The sequence below is a fragment of the Xenopus laevis genome, chromosome 5L, assembly GCF_017654675.1.
Source record: "Xenopus laevis strain J_2021 chromosome 5L, Xenopus_laevis_v10.1, whole genome shotgun sequence".
NCBI lineage: Eukaryota > Metazoa > Chordata > Amphibia > Anura > Pipidae > Xenopus > Xenopus laevis.
In genome coordinates, this window is record NC_054379.1 from 7,121,500 (window position 1) to 7,137,153 (window position 15,654).

Below are 15,654 nucleotides of genomic sequence, written 5' to 3' on the forward strand. Positions count from 1 at the left end.
TTAAAGTCCGAATGCCAAAAACTCGTAAAATTCAAGTTTTTTTGTTTTTTAACTATAAAATCAGAATTTTTAGTGGAAAATAAAATTCAGAGATTTATTATACCCGAGGATGGAAAAAATCATAATCCGAAAATCTCAGACCTGCCTGTATATACAATAAGTCAACGGGAGAAGTCCCTATCCTATATGGAAGTTTGAGGTTTGTGCTGGAATTAGCCCGAAAATCCAACTATTTCAGATATTTCAGGCTAAATTTTAAAAATTCAGGGTTTTTTGGGAAAAAACTCATACAATTCGGGGGTTTCGCACGATTTTATCGAGTTTGTCCCCAATCCGATTAAATTTCTAATAATAAATAAGGTCAAATTGTGGATTCTAGTTTGGTCTGACTTTTTGTATTTATATACTAGATTTTGATAAACAAGTCCCTATGTGAATTTGGGTTTAGCCCCATAACAATCAAACATTTTTCTGCTTTTTACTGCCAGATGCAAAATTAGCCTAAAATGATTAAAGGTCAAGGAAACCAGAATTCAGTGCGATTAATACACTAAGCCTGTGCATTTTCCTTAAAAGAGTCGTCTGTGGTCAAAAATAAGAGACTACAATCACTGGGTGGGCCCCAAACAATTTCTGCCTGTAATTCTACCACTTTGCATATCTGATTTATGTCCGCACTATTCCACAAACATATTTTTAAAAGTACTTCAACCATCTGTAATGAACATTTTTAAATCATTTTCCTGTAGCTGCTGCACAGTTGCCATTGGAAACGGAACGGCCTGCAGGGAAACGGAGCGCTATTTCGCCGATTTAATTCAGAGGAAGTTTTTTGCGCCTCTTGACGTCGTCTATTGGTAAGAGCCCTTTTAAGAATTGATTTGATGGCAGGGTGATTAGAGATGAACTGGATGTGCTGGGACAACCCTTAAACCATAATGGTTTCTATTTGGAATGTATATTGAAAAGCTAAAAAATAATAATAATCATACAATCGTTGTACAATCACAAGGAAACCAGATTTGTAGCAAAGTGAGGCCATCGTCCTCTCCTTTATTTACAGCCCTGAGGTTTTTAGCACTCGACTCTCCACCTTCATACATGTGAATTGTTTTTGTTCTGTAATACAAGTGTTTAGGTCAGTTTTACAAAGGATTATTTCTGTTGACTTCCATAGAATATTATTCATGCAGTAGAATATTATAATGTCCGTGGAAGTGACCGTAGAGGCTGCCCTTAGTGTAGTCATTCTTCAGAATTCCTTAATATTTATATCTTAAAACTAGGGATGCACCGAATCCAGGATTCGGTTCGGAATTCGGACAGGATTCGGCCTTTTTCAGCAGGATTCGGATTCGGCCGAATCCTTCTGCCCGGCCGAACTGAATCCGAACCTTATTTGCATATGTAAATTAGGAGTGGGGAGGGAAATCGCGTGACTTTGTCTCAAAACAAGGAAGTACAATTTTTTTCCCCTTCCCACCATATGCAGCATATTAGGGTTCTGATTCGGTTCGTTATTCGGCAGAATCTTTCACAAAGGATTCGGGGGTTCGGCCGAATCCAAAATAGTGCATCCCTAATTAAAACAAATCGAGACAGACACGAGACAGATCTGCTGGGGTTCGTCATGGTTTGGATTTTGTGCTTCTGTTGAATAGTGTTACATCTTATGGAACTTTCCCAGCAAGGGATTTTTCTGCTCAAAGTAATCTTTTCTACTGGCAAAACGTCACATTGCTGGGAATCTTTTAAAGCTTTTAGGCTAGGGCCACATCTCCGCAGGCCGAGAATCCACTCGTCTGATCCTGCCCGATGTGCTTGCACCTGACTCCGATTGGGTGCAGGCTGACATGACGGATATTGGTGCCGAAACATGAGATTTTGTATTTCGTATCGAAAACTTCAATGTCTGTCTGCACCCGAGCAGAGCCAATGTTTCCAGGTACAGGCACATCAGGCAGAAGGGCAGCATCAGAGAAGTGGATTTTCAGCCTCTGCAGGCCAGTAAATTACTTGTCTGGCCCTTTGGGTTACTGTCATGGAAAAAGATGTTTTTTTTTTCTAAATACATCAGTTAATAGTGCTGCTCCAGCAGAATTCTGCACTGAAATCCATTTCTCAAAAGAGTAAACAGATTTTTTTATATTTAATTTTGAAATCTGACATGGGGCTAGACATATTGTCAATTTCCCAGCTGCCCCCAGTCATGTGACTTGTGCTCTGGTAAACTTCAGTCACTCTTTACTGCTGTACTGCAAGTTGGAGTGATTTCACCCCCCTCTCTTTCCCCCCAGCAGCCAAAAGAAACAAAAGAACAATGGGAAGGTAACCAGATAGCATCTTCCTAACACAAGATAACAGCTGCGTGGTAGATCTAAGAACAACACTCAATAGTAAAATCCAGGTCCCACTGAGACACATTATGTTACATTGAGTAGGAGAAACAACAGCCTGCCAGAAAGCAGTTCCATCATAAAGTGCTGGCTCTTTCTGAAATCACATGACCAGGCAAAATGACCTGAGATGCACCTACACACCAATATTACAACTAAATACACTTGTTGGTTCAGGAATGACATTTTATATTGTACAGTGAATTATTTGCACTGTAAACAGTGTCATTTAGAAATTAAAACCACATCATAAAAATCATGACAGAATCCCTTTAAGGCCCCCATATATATACGGGCAGATATAAGCCACCGACAGATTATTGGCCAGTGTATGGGGCCCTCCAACAGGCTTCCCCGATCGATATCTGGCCGAAAGTCACCGAGATGTTGGGGAAAAAAATCCAGTCGGAGTGAGGACCAAATTGGTTTGTTGATGCGATGATCAAAGTATTCATTTTGGGCTTAAAGTTTTCCTTTATGTAGGCATATATTGAGTAGGTCTATAAAACACTGTAAATACAATATTTGCTGTATTCTACAAACGAACTGTTGTGATATGGAATGGGTATTGTATAGGGAGTTGATTATCTCTCTCTATTTCATATTTACCATGTTGTGCTTCTGTTTCTGGGATCTGGCATTTATCATTTCTGCAAAACAAACAATGGTATGCCCGATGGGGTTGTTCGCCCTAAAAATAACTGTTAGTATGATGTAGAGAGGGATATTCTGGGACAATTTGCAATTGGTTTTCATTTTTTATTATTTGTGGTTTTTGACTTATTTAGCTTTTTATTCAGCAGCTCTCCAGTTTGTAATTTCAGCCATCTGGTTGCTAGGGTCCAAATTCCCCTAGCAACCATAAATTGATTTAAATAGGAGACTGGAATATGAATAGCAGAGGCCTGAATAGAAAGATGAGTAATAAAAAGTAACATTGAGTAGGTAACCTATACCGTTGAAAATTGAAGACCGATTAAAGTTGCTAAGATTAGGATTTACTAAATCAACATAAAGGTGAACTACCCATTCAAGGTGATACTAATTTAAGCCCCTGGAAACTCTGTGAATACACAATACTGATATATGTGTGTAATTGTGTCTCCAGTCTGATCATTAGTCTAGCTTTGCCTGGCTTTTGACTTCTTGTCCCTCCAGCCTGATAGAATGGTGATCTAGGTTTTTTGTGGTTTAAATATCAAGCAATCAAGTACAGGTATGGGATCCAGTATCCAGAAACCCGTTATCCAGAAAGCTCAGAATTCCATAGACTCCATTTTATCCAAATAATTCACATTTTTAAAAATGATTTCCTTTTTCTCTGTAATAATAAAACAGTAACTTGAACTTGATCCCAACTAAGATATAATTGTCTACACAGCAGCTTGTTTATATAAACTATAGTAGTACTGATCTGTTCTCTACTGTGTATCCTGTGCTGGAATGACTGTCCCCATGGCTACACAGCAGCTTGTTTATATAAACTATAGTAGTACTTATCTGTTATCTACTGTGTATCCTGTGCTTGAATGGCTGCCCCCATGGCTACACAGCAGCTTGTTTATATAAACTATAGTAGTACTTATCTGTTATCTACTGTGTATCCTGTGCTTGAATGGCTGCCCCCATGGCTACACAGCAGATTATTTATATAAACTATAGTAGTACTTATCTGTTATCTGCTGTGCTTGAATGGCTGCCCCCATGGCTACACAGCAGCTTGTTTATATAAACTATAGTAGTACTTATCTGTTATCTACTGTGTATCCTGTGCTTGAATGGCTGCCCCATGGCTACAGAGCAGCTTGTTTATATAAACTATAGTAGTACTTATCTGTTATCTACTGTGTATCCTGTGCTTGAATGGCTGCCCCCATGGCTACACAGCAGCTTGTTTATATAAACTATAGTAGTACTTATCTGTTATCTACTGTGTATCCTGTGCTTGAATGGCTGCCCCCATGGCTACACAGCAGCTTGTTTATATAAACTATAGTAGTACTTATCTGTTATCTACTGTGTATCCTGTGCTTGAATGGCTGCCCCCATGGCTACACAGCAGCTTGTTTATATAAACTATAGTAGTACTTATCTGTTATCTACTGTGTATCCTGTGCTTGAATGGCTGCCCCCATGGCTACACAGCAGCTTGTTTATATAAACTATAGAAGTATTTCTGATAAACTTTTAGTTATTCCAGTGCAGAGCATAAGTAAATGTATTGCTTTGATGCACTTTCAGTTTTTGGAGTTATGGTTCCTTTAAAAACAGATGTCAGAGTTGGAGTCGGCCCATAAATAAAGAGTCAGACTCTAAGGATTTATGTACCGACTCCACAGTCCTGGGTGTGTGTATCCAATATAGAAATGAATCAAGTTTTTAGCAAAAAAAAAATTCGAATCACTCATATTGATTGAGTTTTCAGACAAAACGCTATATAAAAATCTCATGAAGGCTATTAACATCTTCAGATGGTTCAAGGGGCCTCTGCCATTGACTTCTACATGACCATGACGGGTTTTAACTGGAGTATTTTTGTATTTGAGCTATTTCCAGGGTCAGGGTTTAATAAATCTTGAAAAATTCATTTTTAAAGCTGAAAATGTGCGTTTTGACCTAAAAAAATAACCTTGAAAGCTTGAATTGTCGTGGAAAACACAATTCAAACCTTAATAAATAACCCCCTAATTCTTCTTGGTGCAAGAAATAAAGCTTTAGTACATGACAATAAAAGAACTGTTGTACATTGAACATTGAACTCCCCAAGTTTTAGCCACAAAACAGTAGGAAACTGGAAAACAGTCTATTTAATGATGAAATTGACTTGCTTTGTGTTTGCAGAAGAAATACTGGTTGTGTCCCACTGCTCAGAGGCTTCTGTGTGATTCTGTCAATCAGCCCATATTCACTCAATAACCTTCTGTCCTTGGCCCTAAAAGATCTGTAAATCCCTTTCATTTAAACATGAAATAAACTAGGAATGCACCAAATCCACTATTTGGGATTCGGCCGAATCCCCGAATCCTTGATGAAAGATTCGCCCGAATACCGAACCGAATCCGAATCCTAATTTGCATATGCAAATTAGGGGCACGGAAGGAAAAAGTGGGGAAAAAAATCTTCTTTTGTGACGAAAAAGTCACATGATTTCCCTACCCGCCCCTAATTACATATGCAAATTAGGATTCGGTTCGGCCAGGCACAAGGATTCGGCCGAATCCTGCTGAAAAAGGCTGAATCCTGAACCGAATCCTGGATTCGGTGCATCCCTAAAATAAACCCAATAGGCTGGTTTTGCCTCCAATAAGGATTAATTATATCTTAGTTGGGATCAAGTACAAGCGACTGTTTTAGTATTACACAGAAAAGGGGAATCAGTTTTAAACATTTTAATTATTTGAGTAGAATAGGTCATTAAAGGGATCCTGTTATCGGAAAACTTGTTTTTTTCAAAACGCATCAGTTAATAGTGCTACTCCAGCAGAATTCTGCACTGAAATCCATTTCTCAAAAGAGCAAACAGATTTTTTTTATATTCAATTTTGAATCTGACATGGGGCTAGACATTTTGTCAATTTCCCAGCTGCCCCCAGTCATGTGACTTGTGCCTGCACTTTAGGAGAGAAATGCTTTCTGGCAGGCTGCTGTTTTTCCTTCTCAATGTAACTGAATGTGTCTCAGTGGGACATGGGTTTTTACTATTGAGTGTTGTTCTTAGATCTACCAGGCAGCTGTTATCTTGTGTTAGGGAGCTGCTATCTGGTTACCTTCCCATTGTTCTGTTGTTTGGCTGCTGGGGGGAAAAGGGAGGGGGTGATATCACTCCAACTTGCAGTACAGCAGTAAAGAGTGACTGAAGTTTATCAGAGCACAAGTCACATGACTTGGGACAGCTTGGAAACTGACAATATGTCTAGCCCCATGTCAGATTTCAAAATTGAATATAAAAAAATCTGTTCTAAAATCTGTTCTAAAAGCTCTTTTGAGAAATGGATTTCAGTGCATATTTCTGCTGGAGCAGCACGATTAACTGATTCATTTTGAAAAAAATGTTTTTTCCCATGACAGTATCCCTTTAAAGAAGAGGGCCATGAGTTTAACTAGGACACATAGCAGGGCTTTATCTGATGTACCCAGCACTGGGGCAGTCTAACATTGGTGTAAAAATAACACATTTGAGCAGAACTGGCTACTGAAATGGTACTTTTAGCAACCCATCGGCAGCCGCCATGTTGGCTAACAATCTAGAGCTGTTCACATAACTGTGAGTGGACAGCGGCTGCTCAATTTTATTATTGGAAATGAGTTCAGCAGGAAAGTTGCGACAAACATTGCTTGTCCATTGCTCTAATTTCACATCTTGGACACGTGTTACTTCTCCTTTAAAGAGATACTGACACCAGATATAACCCTTTTTTTTACATCTACCATAACTTTGTCTTTGCCTATTATTTGTATATTATTTATAATTTTGCCATAAAAATATTTGCCCTTCCCCATGTTCCTCTATAAGGGGGCTGCCATATTTGTGCAGCAGTAGAAACTCTTACTGACAGTCTGAGAAGAGATAGTCAGGTTAGAGTCCTACAGCGGGTCAGGTACCCTTGGATTACCCGCAAAAAAAATGGACACCCTGTGGAATTAGGGGAGGTTTTCCAGGTGCGGGTATAGATGCGGGTCGGGTTGCGGGTCTGATCTCAATTTCTTATCTTATGTAATGTTGTCTATATTTTACTTCTTTTAAAGTTTTACTTGTTTCTGTCCCCGCCCACTTTTGGTTTTGTCACTTCCGATTTGCAGCACCATCACTTCCTGTTTGATGGAGGTCGGCGGGTTGCGGATAAGGCAGTTGCAGGTCTGGGTCGGGTAGCGGATCAAATTGAGCAAATGTGCGGGTTCGGGTCAGGTCCAGGTCTTAGAAATTGGTTCCGCGCAGGACTCTACGTCAGGTTGGCAAAACAGTCAGGTTTAGGAATGTCAAGTAACAATTACTTACAGAACTATCAGTGAAAAATGATCAACATGCCCTATAGGTAACTTTTAGGGGCCCATTTACTTAGCTCAAGTGAAGGAATAGAGGAAAAAAACTTCGAGTTTTGAATGTTTTTTTTGGCTACTTCGACCTTCGACTTCAATTTGAACGATTCGAACTAAAAATCGTTCGACTATTCGACCATTCGATAGTCGAAGTACTGTCTCTTTAAGAAAAAACTTCGACCCCCTAGTTTGCCACCTAAAAGCTACTGTAGCTAAGGTCCCCATAGGCTTTGGTAGCTTTTTTTGGTCGCAGAAAAATCGTTCGATCGATGGATTAAAATCCTTCGAATCGAAGGATTTAATCGTTCGATCGAACAATTTTTCGTTCGAATGAATAACGCTAAATCCTTCGACTTCGATATTCGAAGTCGAAGGATTTAACTTCGACAGTCGAATATCGAGGGTTAATTAACCCTCGATATTCGACCTTAAGTAAATTTGCCCCTTAATGCAGATTAATATTTTGAATAGTAGATTTTTAGTGTCGGTATCACTTCATATAAAGAGCTAAGAGCTAGAGCAGGTTTTTAGTATGAGCCCTGATATAATTGTGTAACCTCCTGGCCCACTGCTGCCCCTTTAAGAACTTTTTTATTTCCTTTGATCCTGTTAATTCAAGGTCACCTTTGCCCTCCAAATTCTTCCCTAATGTGCCCATATAAGCTTAAAAAAAAAAAAAAAAAAAAAAAATGGGTGTAAATAAAGTGAAGGAAGATTATCTGATGTTTCAGTTTTATTAATTGTAACAAGACAAATTCATACAGCGGTTGTGCCCAAGGCTATGGACACAATGTTTCCCCCTGTACATTCTGACACATAACCGGAAGCTTCTCTATATATTGGCCCATTTACATACAGTGAAAGTTTTGTTCTGCTGCTGTTTTTCGGAGGCTTAAAGTCTTATCCCATTACTGCTCTTGACAATCCACCCCGTCACTATATAAAGAGAGGGGCAAGTACAGGTGACTGTCACTTTAAGGCTTGGGAGGTGTCAGACCTGTTCTTTGCACTGATCTCCCCAGGACCAATGTGCTGCATCTGGCACAGGATTGATGTAACCGGCTCTGAGCTTTGCTCTTTTCAGACGTGCGCTCTCGCTGGGGCCCTGACATCAGCTGTCTCTTCTGCCTCCCAGCACTTCATGTCACACTAAAACTCTCTGACACCTGCCATTTGGACCCTTTTCCTACTGAAAAATGTCAGCGTTTCCAGGCAACATAAAGACACATATCTGATTGTTCTTCCCTTTGCGACGATGCTCCGCAGGCGAACTTCATAGGTGACTGGATAAAGAGACGTGCAGTTCTGCCGCATACCCACGGAATACTTTCTACACTTTAAAACATGAGTTTTACCAGTAAGACGCCCTGTACTAACAAATCTCAGTGACTGAGCTCTCCAGCAACTGTCAGCTCTGCCTGTCACTTGCCTAATAAACACAACGCGACTCCTGAAGCGAAGGAACACATCCCTGGCAGGTGTCGCATCCGAGAATTAATGCTTCTGCGTAATTGTATTTCATTTTCTTCATGACTTTCCTGCCAAATAAAGGTTTTGTTGACTCTAAAAGCATAACATGAAAATGTTACAGGTATGGCGTTTTCCAGATTTAAGGTTCTTTCCGTAATTTGGATCTCCATACCTTAAGTCTACTAGAAAATCATATAAACATTAAAGAAACCCAATAGGCTGGTTTTGCCTCCAATAAGGATTAATTATATACTTTTTATTATTATTATTATTATTATATTATTATATCAAGTACAGGTATGGGATCCATTATCCAGAAACCTGTTATCCAGAAAGTTCTGTATTACAGAAATCTGTCTCTCAAAGACTCCATTTTATACAAATAATCCAAATTTTTAAAAATGATTTCGTTTTTCTGTGTAATAATAAAACAGTCGCTTGTACTTGATCCCAACTAAGATATAATTAATCCTTATTGGAGGCAAAACCAGCCTATTGGGTTTATTTCATGTTTATATGATTTTCTAGTAGACTTAAGGTATGAAGATCCAAATTACGGAAAAATCCGTTATCTGGTAAACCCCAGGTCCCGAGCATTCTGGATAACAGATCACATACTGTTTCATTATTACAGTGAAAAAGGAAATTGTCTTTAAAACTTTAATGAATAAAACAGATGGGGGATGACTTTCCTGTAATTTGGAGCTTTCTGGATAACGGGCTTCTGGAAAAAGGATACCATACCTGCACTGTTGTCTGAATAAAGACTTTAAAAATTTGCTTATAACTGAAATAACGTCTAATTAAATGGAAAGGAATTTAGGTTTTCAAAAAGACAATTTAATTTGCATCCCATTCTGCAAGTGCGTCACCCGAGCAGGACTTTGGCTTAGAAAAGATTCTTACCGTAGCCATTTTCCTAGAATCACAAGCCATTCTCCTTATAGGAATTTGCTCCTTTAACCTGGGTGAGGTTTTATGACATTTTTTTTATAAAACCATTGACCAATCATCTCACTGCTTGCTTTGGTCCGGTGGGAGAAGAGCCTGTGGGTGGGCTAAAGACTTCATTACCCATAATGCTCTGAGAGGCAACTTCAATTTGGGGCCAGGTGGAGCACATTGGGTCATATTAGATGGGTTTAAATGAACTGTTAGTAGGATGTAGCGAGTGATATTCTGAGACAATTTGCAGTTGGTTTTAAATACTGCTGTAAAATCAAAATGGCCAGCTTTCAGTTAACTTTTGGGGGGTTATTTATCAAAGTCCGATTTTATTTCAATATTTTCTGCTGCAAATTCCGATGAAATCCACTCGGGTTTTGACGCCTATTTATTATTACACTTTCCTGTAAATTTACTCTGCGGGAAAAAAAAAAACGAATTTTCAAGTTTTTTCATGATTTTTCACCCAAAAACTCAGATTTCTTATGCTTTTTGCCTGAAAACTTTGGGGTATTGCACGCAGGGCCGGAACTAGGGGTAGGCACGTGCCTAGGGCGCAAAGCTGAGGGGGCGCCAGGCACGTACCTGCTCTGTCGCCTACCCCGTGTCCGGTCCCGTCTCTCCCCGACTGCCACTGGTGGCATGCGTTTCTGCGCATGCGCAAACACATTTTGCGCATGTGCGCTGTAGCGAAATTTTGCGCATGCGCGCTGGAAAAAAATTGCGCAGTCAAGTGCGCACAGAGCCGGCGCCGTGGCCCGCCAGGTTGCCTAGGGCGCCTGGCCGGTTGGCCCGGCTCTGATTGCACGAAACCCAGCGCAGATCAAATAATCATTGGGACTTCTCCCATTGATTTATATACAACCTCGACAGGTTTGAGATGCTGGATTTGCTGATTCTGACTAATCCATCCTCGGGGTTTAATAGATTAAAAGTCCGATTTTATAATAAAATAAAAAAACAACAAATATTTTGGGATTTTTGCATTTGATGTTTAGTAAATAACCCCCATAGTATCTTATAGAATGACTGACTGATTCTAAGCAACTTTTCAGCTTGCCTTGTTTTATCTTTTTTTCTATTTTTACAGCTTTTAATTATTTGCCTTTTTCTTCTGACTCTTTTCTAAAAAAAACAAGTATTATTGTTACTTTTTATTACTCCTCTTTCTATTCAGGCCTTGCCTATTCATATTCCAGTCTCTTATTCTAATAAATGCATGGTTGCTAGGGTCAGTTGGACCCTAGCAACCAGATTACTGAATTACAAACTGGAGAGCTGCTGAATAAAAAGCTAAATAAGTCAAACACCACAAATAATAAAAAATGAAAACCAATTACAAATTGTCTCAGAATATCCCTCTCTACATCATACTAACAGTTAATTTAAAGGTGAACAACCCCTTTAACAAACTTTTCAAGACAAATTATTGGTTAACATTTATTAGGTTTACAGGCAGTCTTCAAAGTAAAAAAAAAAAATTTTGCCTAATAAAAGAAAACATAATTCTACGCAACGTTTCTTTGTACACGTGTGGGATCCGTTATTCAGAAACCCATTTATCCAGAACGTTCAGAATGACGGAAAGCCTTTCTGCCATTGACTCCATTGTAATCAAATTATTTTAATATTTAAAAAAATTATTTCCTTTTTCTGTGTAATAATAAAACAGTCGCTTGTACTTGATCCCAACTAAGATATAATTAATCCTTATTGGAGGCAAAACCGGCCTTATGGGTTTATTTAATATTTATATGATTTTCTAGTAGACTTAAGGTATGAAGATCCAAATTATGGAAAGATCTGTTATTCTCTGCACTGGTGGTTCAGAGCGTGAATACAATGTAGGATAATGCAGCTGATTAACAGACCTGTCTTTGCTGCTGGGGAACTCAGACTTTTGCAAAATTGTTTCAACAACTGGGAGTTAAGCAAATGCTGCTTTCCATAGCAATAATTTTTACAAATAACTTTAAAAGCACTGAACATTATTAATACATTTATATTGTGTTATATTGCTTAGAACTGTGTTTTCTTTTATTAGGCACATTTTTATTTTGTAGTTGACTTGCCCTTTAAACAGATCAAAATGTTTAATTTTCAGAAGTGCAGATAGCAAACACTCTATACAGACTGATAGAATAATATTTAGATGCCGTATTATTAATGGACTAGACATTAAGCCCGTTAACTTAACGGGCGCTAGAACATATGTAGTCAAACATTTATAAAAACAGAATTGTTCTAGTCTAAAAAAAATTCGCCAGAGACGGTCCGTGGGGCACATGCGCAGTAGCACAATCCCACGGACACAGGGACTGGACGCAGAGACACTTCAACTTTATTATATAGGATGATCGTAGAGGCACAATCCTGGGATGGACTTACATTGGGAACTCTATAAGGATAGTCTGAGCACAGATCCTGGGATCCACTAGATTTGATCCGGACTCATGCTCTTTTCACCCCCATTCTGAAAAAACCCTCTCTTGATCCCTCCAATCTTGACAACCTCCGACCTATCTCTCTGCTACCTTTCATCTCTAAACAGCTTGAGCGCCTAGTCTACAACCGACTAACCTCATTCCTCTCTCACAATAACCTGCTGGACCCCCTACAATCTGGATTTAAGCCACAACACTCCACGGAAACTGCCCTGACTCGACTAACTAATGACCTTTTAACCGCTAAAGCCAACAATCATTTCTCACTACTAATACTGCTTGATCTCTCAGCTGCATTTGACACTGTAGATCACCCTCTCCTCCTCCAGTCCCTCCATTCGCTTGGCCTTCGTGACACAGCCCTGTCCTGGTTCTCTTCTTACATCTCCAATCGTTCCTTCAGTGTCTCCTACAATGGAGTATCATCTTCTCCCCTACCTCTTTCTGTTGGAGTTCCTCAAGGCTCTGTCCTGGGACCATTACTATTCTCCCTCTATACTTCCTCCCTCAGCAACGATACTCAGATCTATCTCTCATCTCCTGGTCTCAACCCAGAACTCCTAACTCGCGTCTCCTCCTGCCTGTCTGCTATCTCTACCTGGATGTCGCAACGCTACCTTAAATTAAACCTCTCTAAAACTGAAATGGTTCTCTTTCCTCCAACTAACACCAGTAACATCCCGGAAGTATCCATCATAGTTAACAATTCCACTATCACCCCCTCTCCCCAGGCCCGGTGCCTCGGGGTTATCCTAGATTCTGCCCTGTCATTCACTCCTCATATCCAGTCACTTATTAAATCATGTCACTTCCACCTAAGGAACATATCCAAAATACCATCATTTATCACCCAAGATGCTGCCAAAATTCTTATTCACTCTCTCATCATATCACGTCTAGACTACTGTAACTCTCTTTTAATTGGCCTCCCCCTCCAGAGACTGTCAGCTCTCCAGTCCATAATGAACACTGCTGCGAGGCTCATACACCTCAGCAACCGCTCCTCCTCTGCCTCGCCATTCTGTCAATCCCTGCACTGGCTTCCGTTACCTTTCAGAATAAAATTCAAATTAATGACACTGACATTCAAAGCACTTCATAACTCTGCCCCACCCTACATCTCTGAACTCATCTCTCTATATACTCTCCCACTCGCTTACTACGCTCCTCTACTGACCTGCTCCTCAACTCTTCTCTCATTACCTCCTCACATGCTCGCATTCAAGACTTTGCAAGGGCTGCACCCCTCCTCTGGAACTCTCTCCCACGGTCTGTCCCACTTTCTCCCAACCTTTCTGCTTTCAAGAAATCTCTTAAAATGCACTTCTTTCGAGAAGCCTCCCCTCACTCTGCTTAACTACCAAACGCAACACCACATACAGTACCACATTTCTCACCCACTTAATTTGATCTTGCCCACTCCCACACCTTGTGTATTACTCCCTTCCCTTTAGAGTGTAAGCTCTTTCTGCATAGCGCCTTCCTCACCTTTTGTACCTGTATTGATTGAGATGTATGTAACTCCATATGTTCTATGTATATAATTCATGTGATTTAGTTGTATAATCACATTTTCTTTACAGTGCTACGCAATATGTTGGCGCTATATAAATACATGTTAATAATAAATAATAAAAATAATCATTGCCATTAGCATTTACATTATTTCTTAGTAACCACAATCAGGATCACATTTGGGGTGAATGTCAATAAGCTGAATATTGTAATTTTAATAAATGATAGAAGTCTAATGCAGTAGACCTTTTTTCCCCCTGAAGCATTTGCTGCTATTGAGGGATTATGCGGCAATGCAGATGATTTAGTTTAAGTCAAATGAAGTGATTGTGTTTGGAAGTGATACAGATTTCCAATGTTATTTTCCCATGTTGTATTTATTCAGTGTAGCCACTAGATGGCGCAGGTGCACTATATTTAACTCCCTCGGATTCTAACAAAGTGTCATCTTTAAATTGCTTTTCATTGCTGCAGATATCCCATCTAACCTCTGTGTTACATTATACACTGATATTCCCAAATATAAATCAAATATAATCTATTGCATCCCGTCTGTATTGAAATTAAATCCATTAAATGGATATAACCCCCCCCCCCTTTCAGCTAAATAACAAAGTAGCGTGGCAGTTAAATATTTAACAATTGCTGATCGGTGGGGACGATGGTAGAGCCATATGTGTGTTTGCAAATATTCAGGCCAAATCTCTGCCAAAATGAAAGCCATTTTCCCTTTTTTTTCCCCTATAAACACCTCCAAATATCCATGTCTATTAGAAATATTCCAGGAATTGAAATAAGGTGCAAAACCTGCATATTATCACTGGAGGTGGATGGATAGATGGATGGATAGATAGATAGATAAAATATAGATGACGATAGATAGATAGATAGATAGATAGATAGATAGATAGATAGACACAGATAGATAGACACAGATAGATAGACAGATAGATAGACACAGATAGATAGACAGATAGATAGACAGATAGATAGATAGATAGATAGACAGACAGACAGACAGACAGATCGATAGATAGATACAGATACGTATACACAGATAGATAGACACAGACATAGATATTGATAGATAGATAGATTCAGATAGATAGATAGATAGATGATAATAGACAGATAGATATAGAGATAGATACAGATATAGATAGATAATAATAGACAGATAAATATATAGATATAGAGATAGATACAGATATACGTAGATAGATAGATAGATACAGATATACGTAGATAGATAGATAGATAGATAGATAGATAGATAGATAGATAGACATATTCAGATAGACCGACAGACAGATAGATAGATAATACAGACAGATATACAGATAGATAGATAGATAGATATACAGAGAGATAGATACAGAGAGATAAATAGATAGATAGATAGATAGATAGATAGATAGAAAGACACAGACATAGATAGATTCAGACAGACAGAGAGATAGATAGATAGAGAGATAGATAGATAGAGAGATAGATAGACAGATAAATATATAGAGATAGATAGATAGATACATACATACAGTAGATAGACAAATAGACTGCCAGATCTATTTACAGAAGAGTTAAACACATATTTCCCCTTTGAATGGATACCTGTCCCACTGAGAGTTAAACCAGAGGGAGTGTGTTTAGTTATATGGAGATAAATAGCAATTACAAGTTAAGTGTCTGTATTTGGCTGCAAAATCTATATTATGGGGTTCCTGTAATGTCGGCATTTTGTTTCAGTAGATGTTTTTTGAATCTGAATAAAACAGAAATGAATTAAGAAATAGTAGAGCACAGGTATGGGACCTGTTATCCAGAATGCTCCAGAGCTGGGGGTTTCC

At 39.0% G+C, this 15,654-nt stretch overlaps 1 protein-coding gene across 2 annotated transcripts in view; it reads left to right on the forward strand.

Moving 5' to 3' along the window:
• LOC108716424 (S1 RNA-binding domain-containing protein 1) overlaps positions 1-15,654 on the forward strand; it is a 133,623-nt gene that overhangs the window by 34,985 nt on the left and 82,984 nt on the right. For both annotated transcript variants that reach the window (XM_018262543.2, XM_041562494.1), the window contains exon 14: positions 750-857. In XM_018262543.2, the coding sequence (XP_018118032.1) occupies positions 750-857 (108 nt within the window). The remainder of the gene's footprint in view (positions 1-749; positions 858-15,654) is intronic.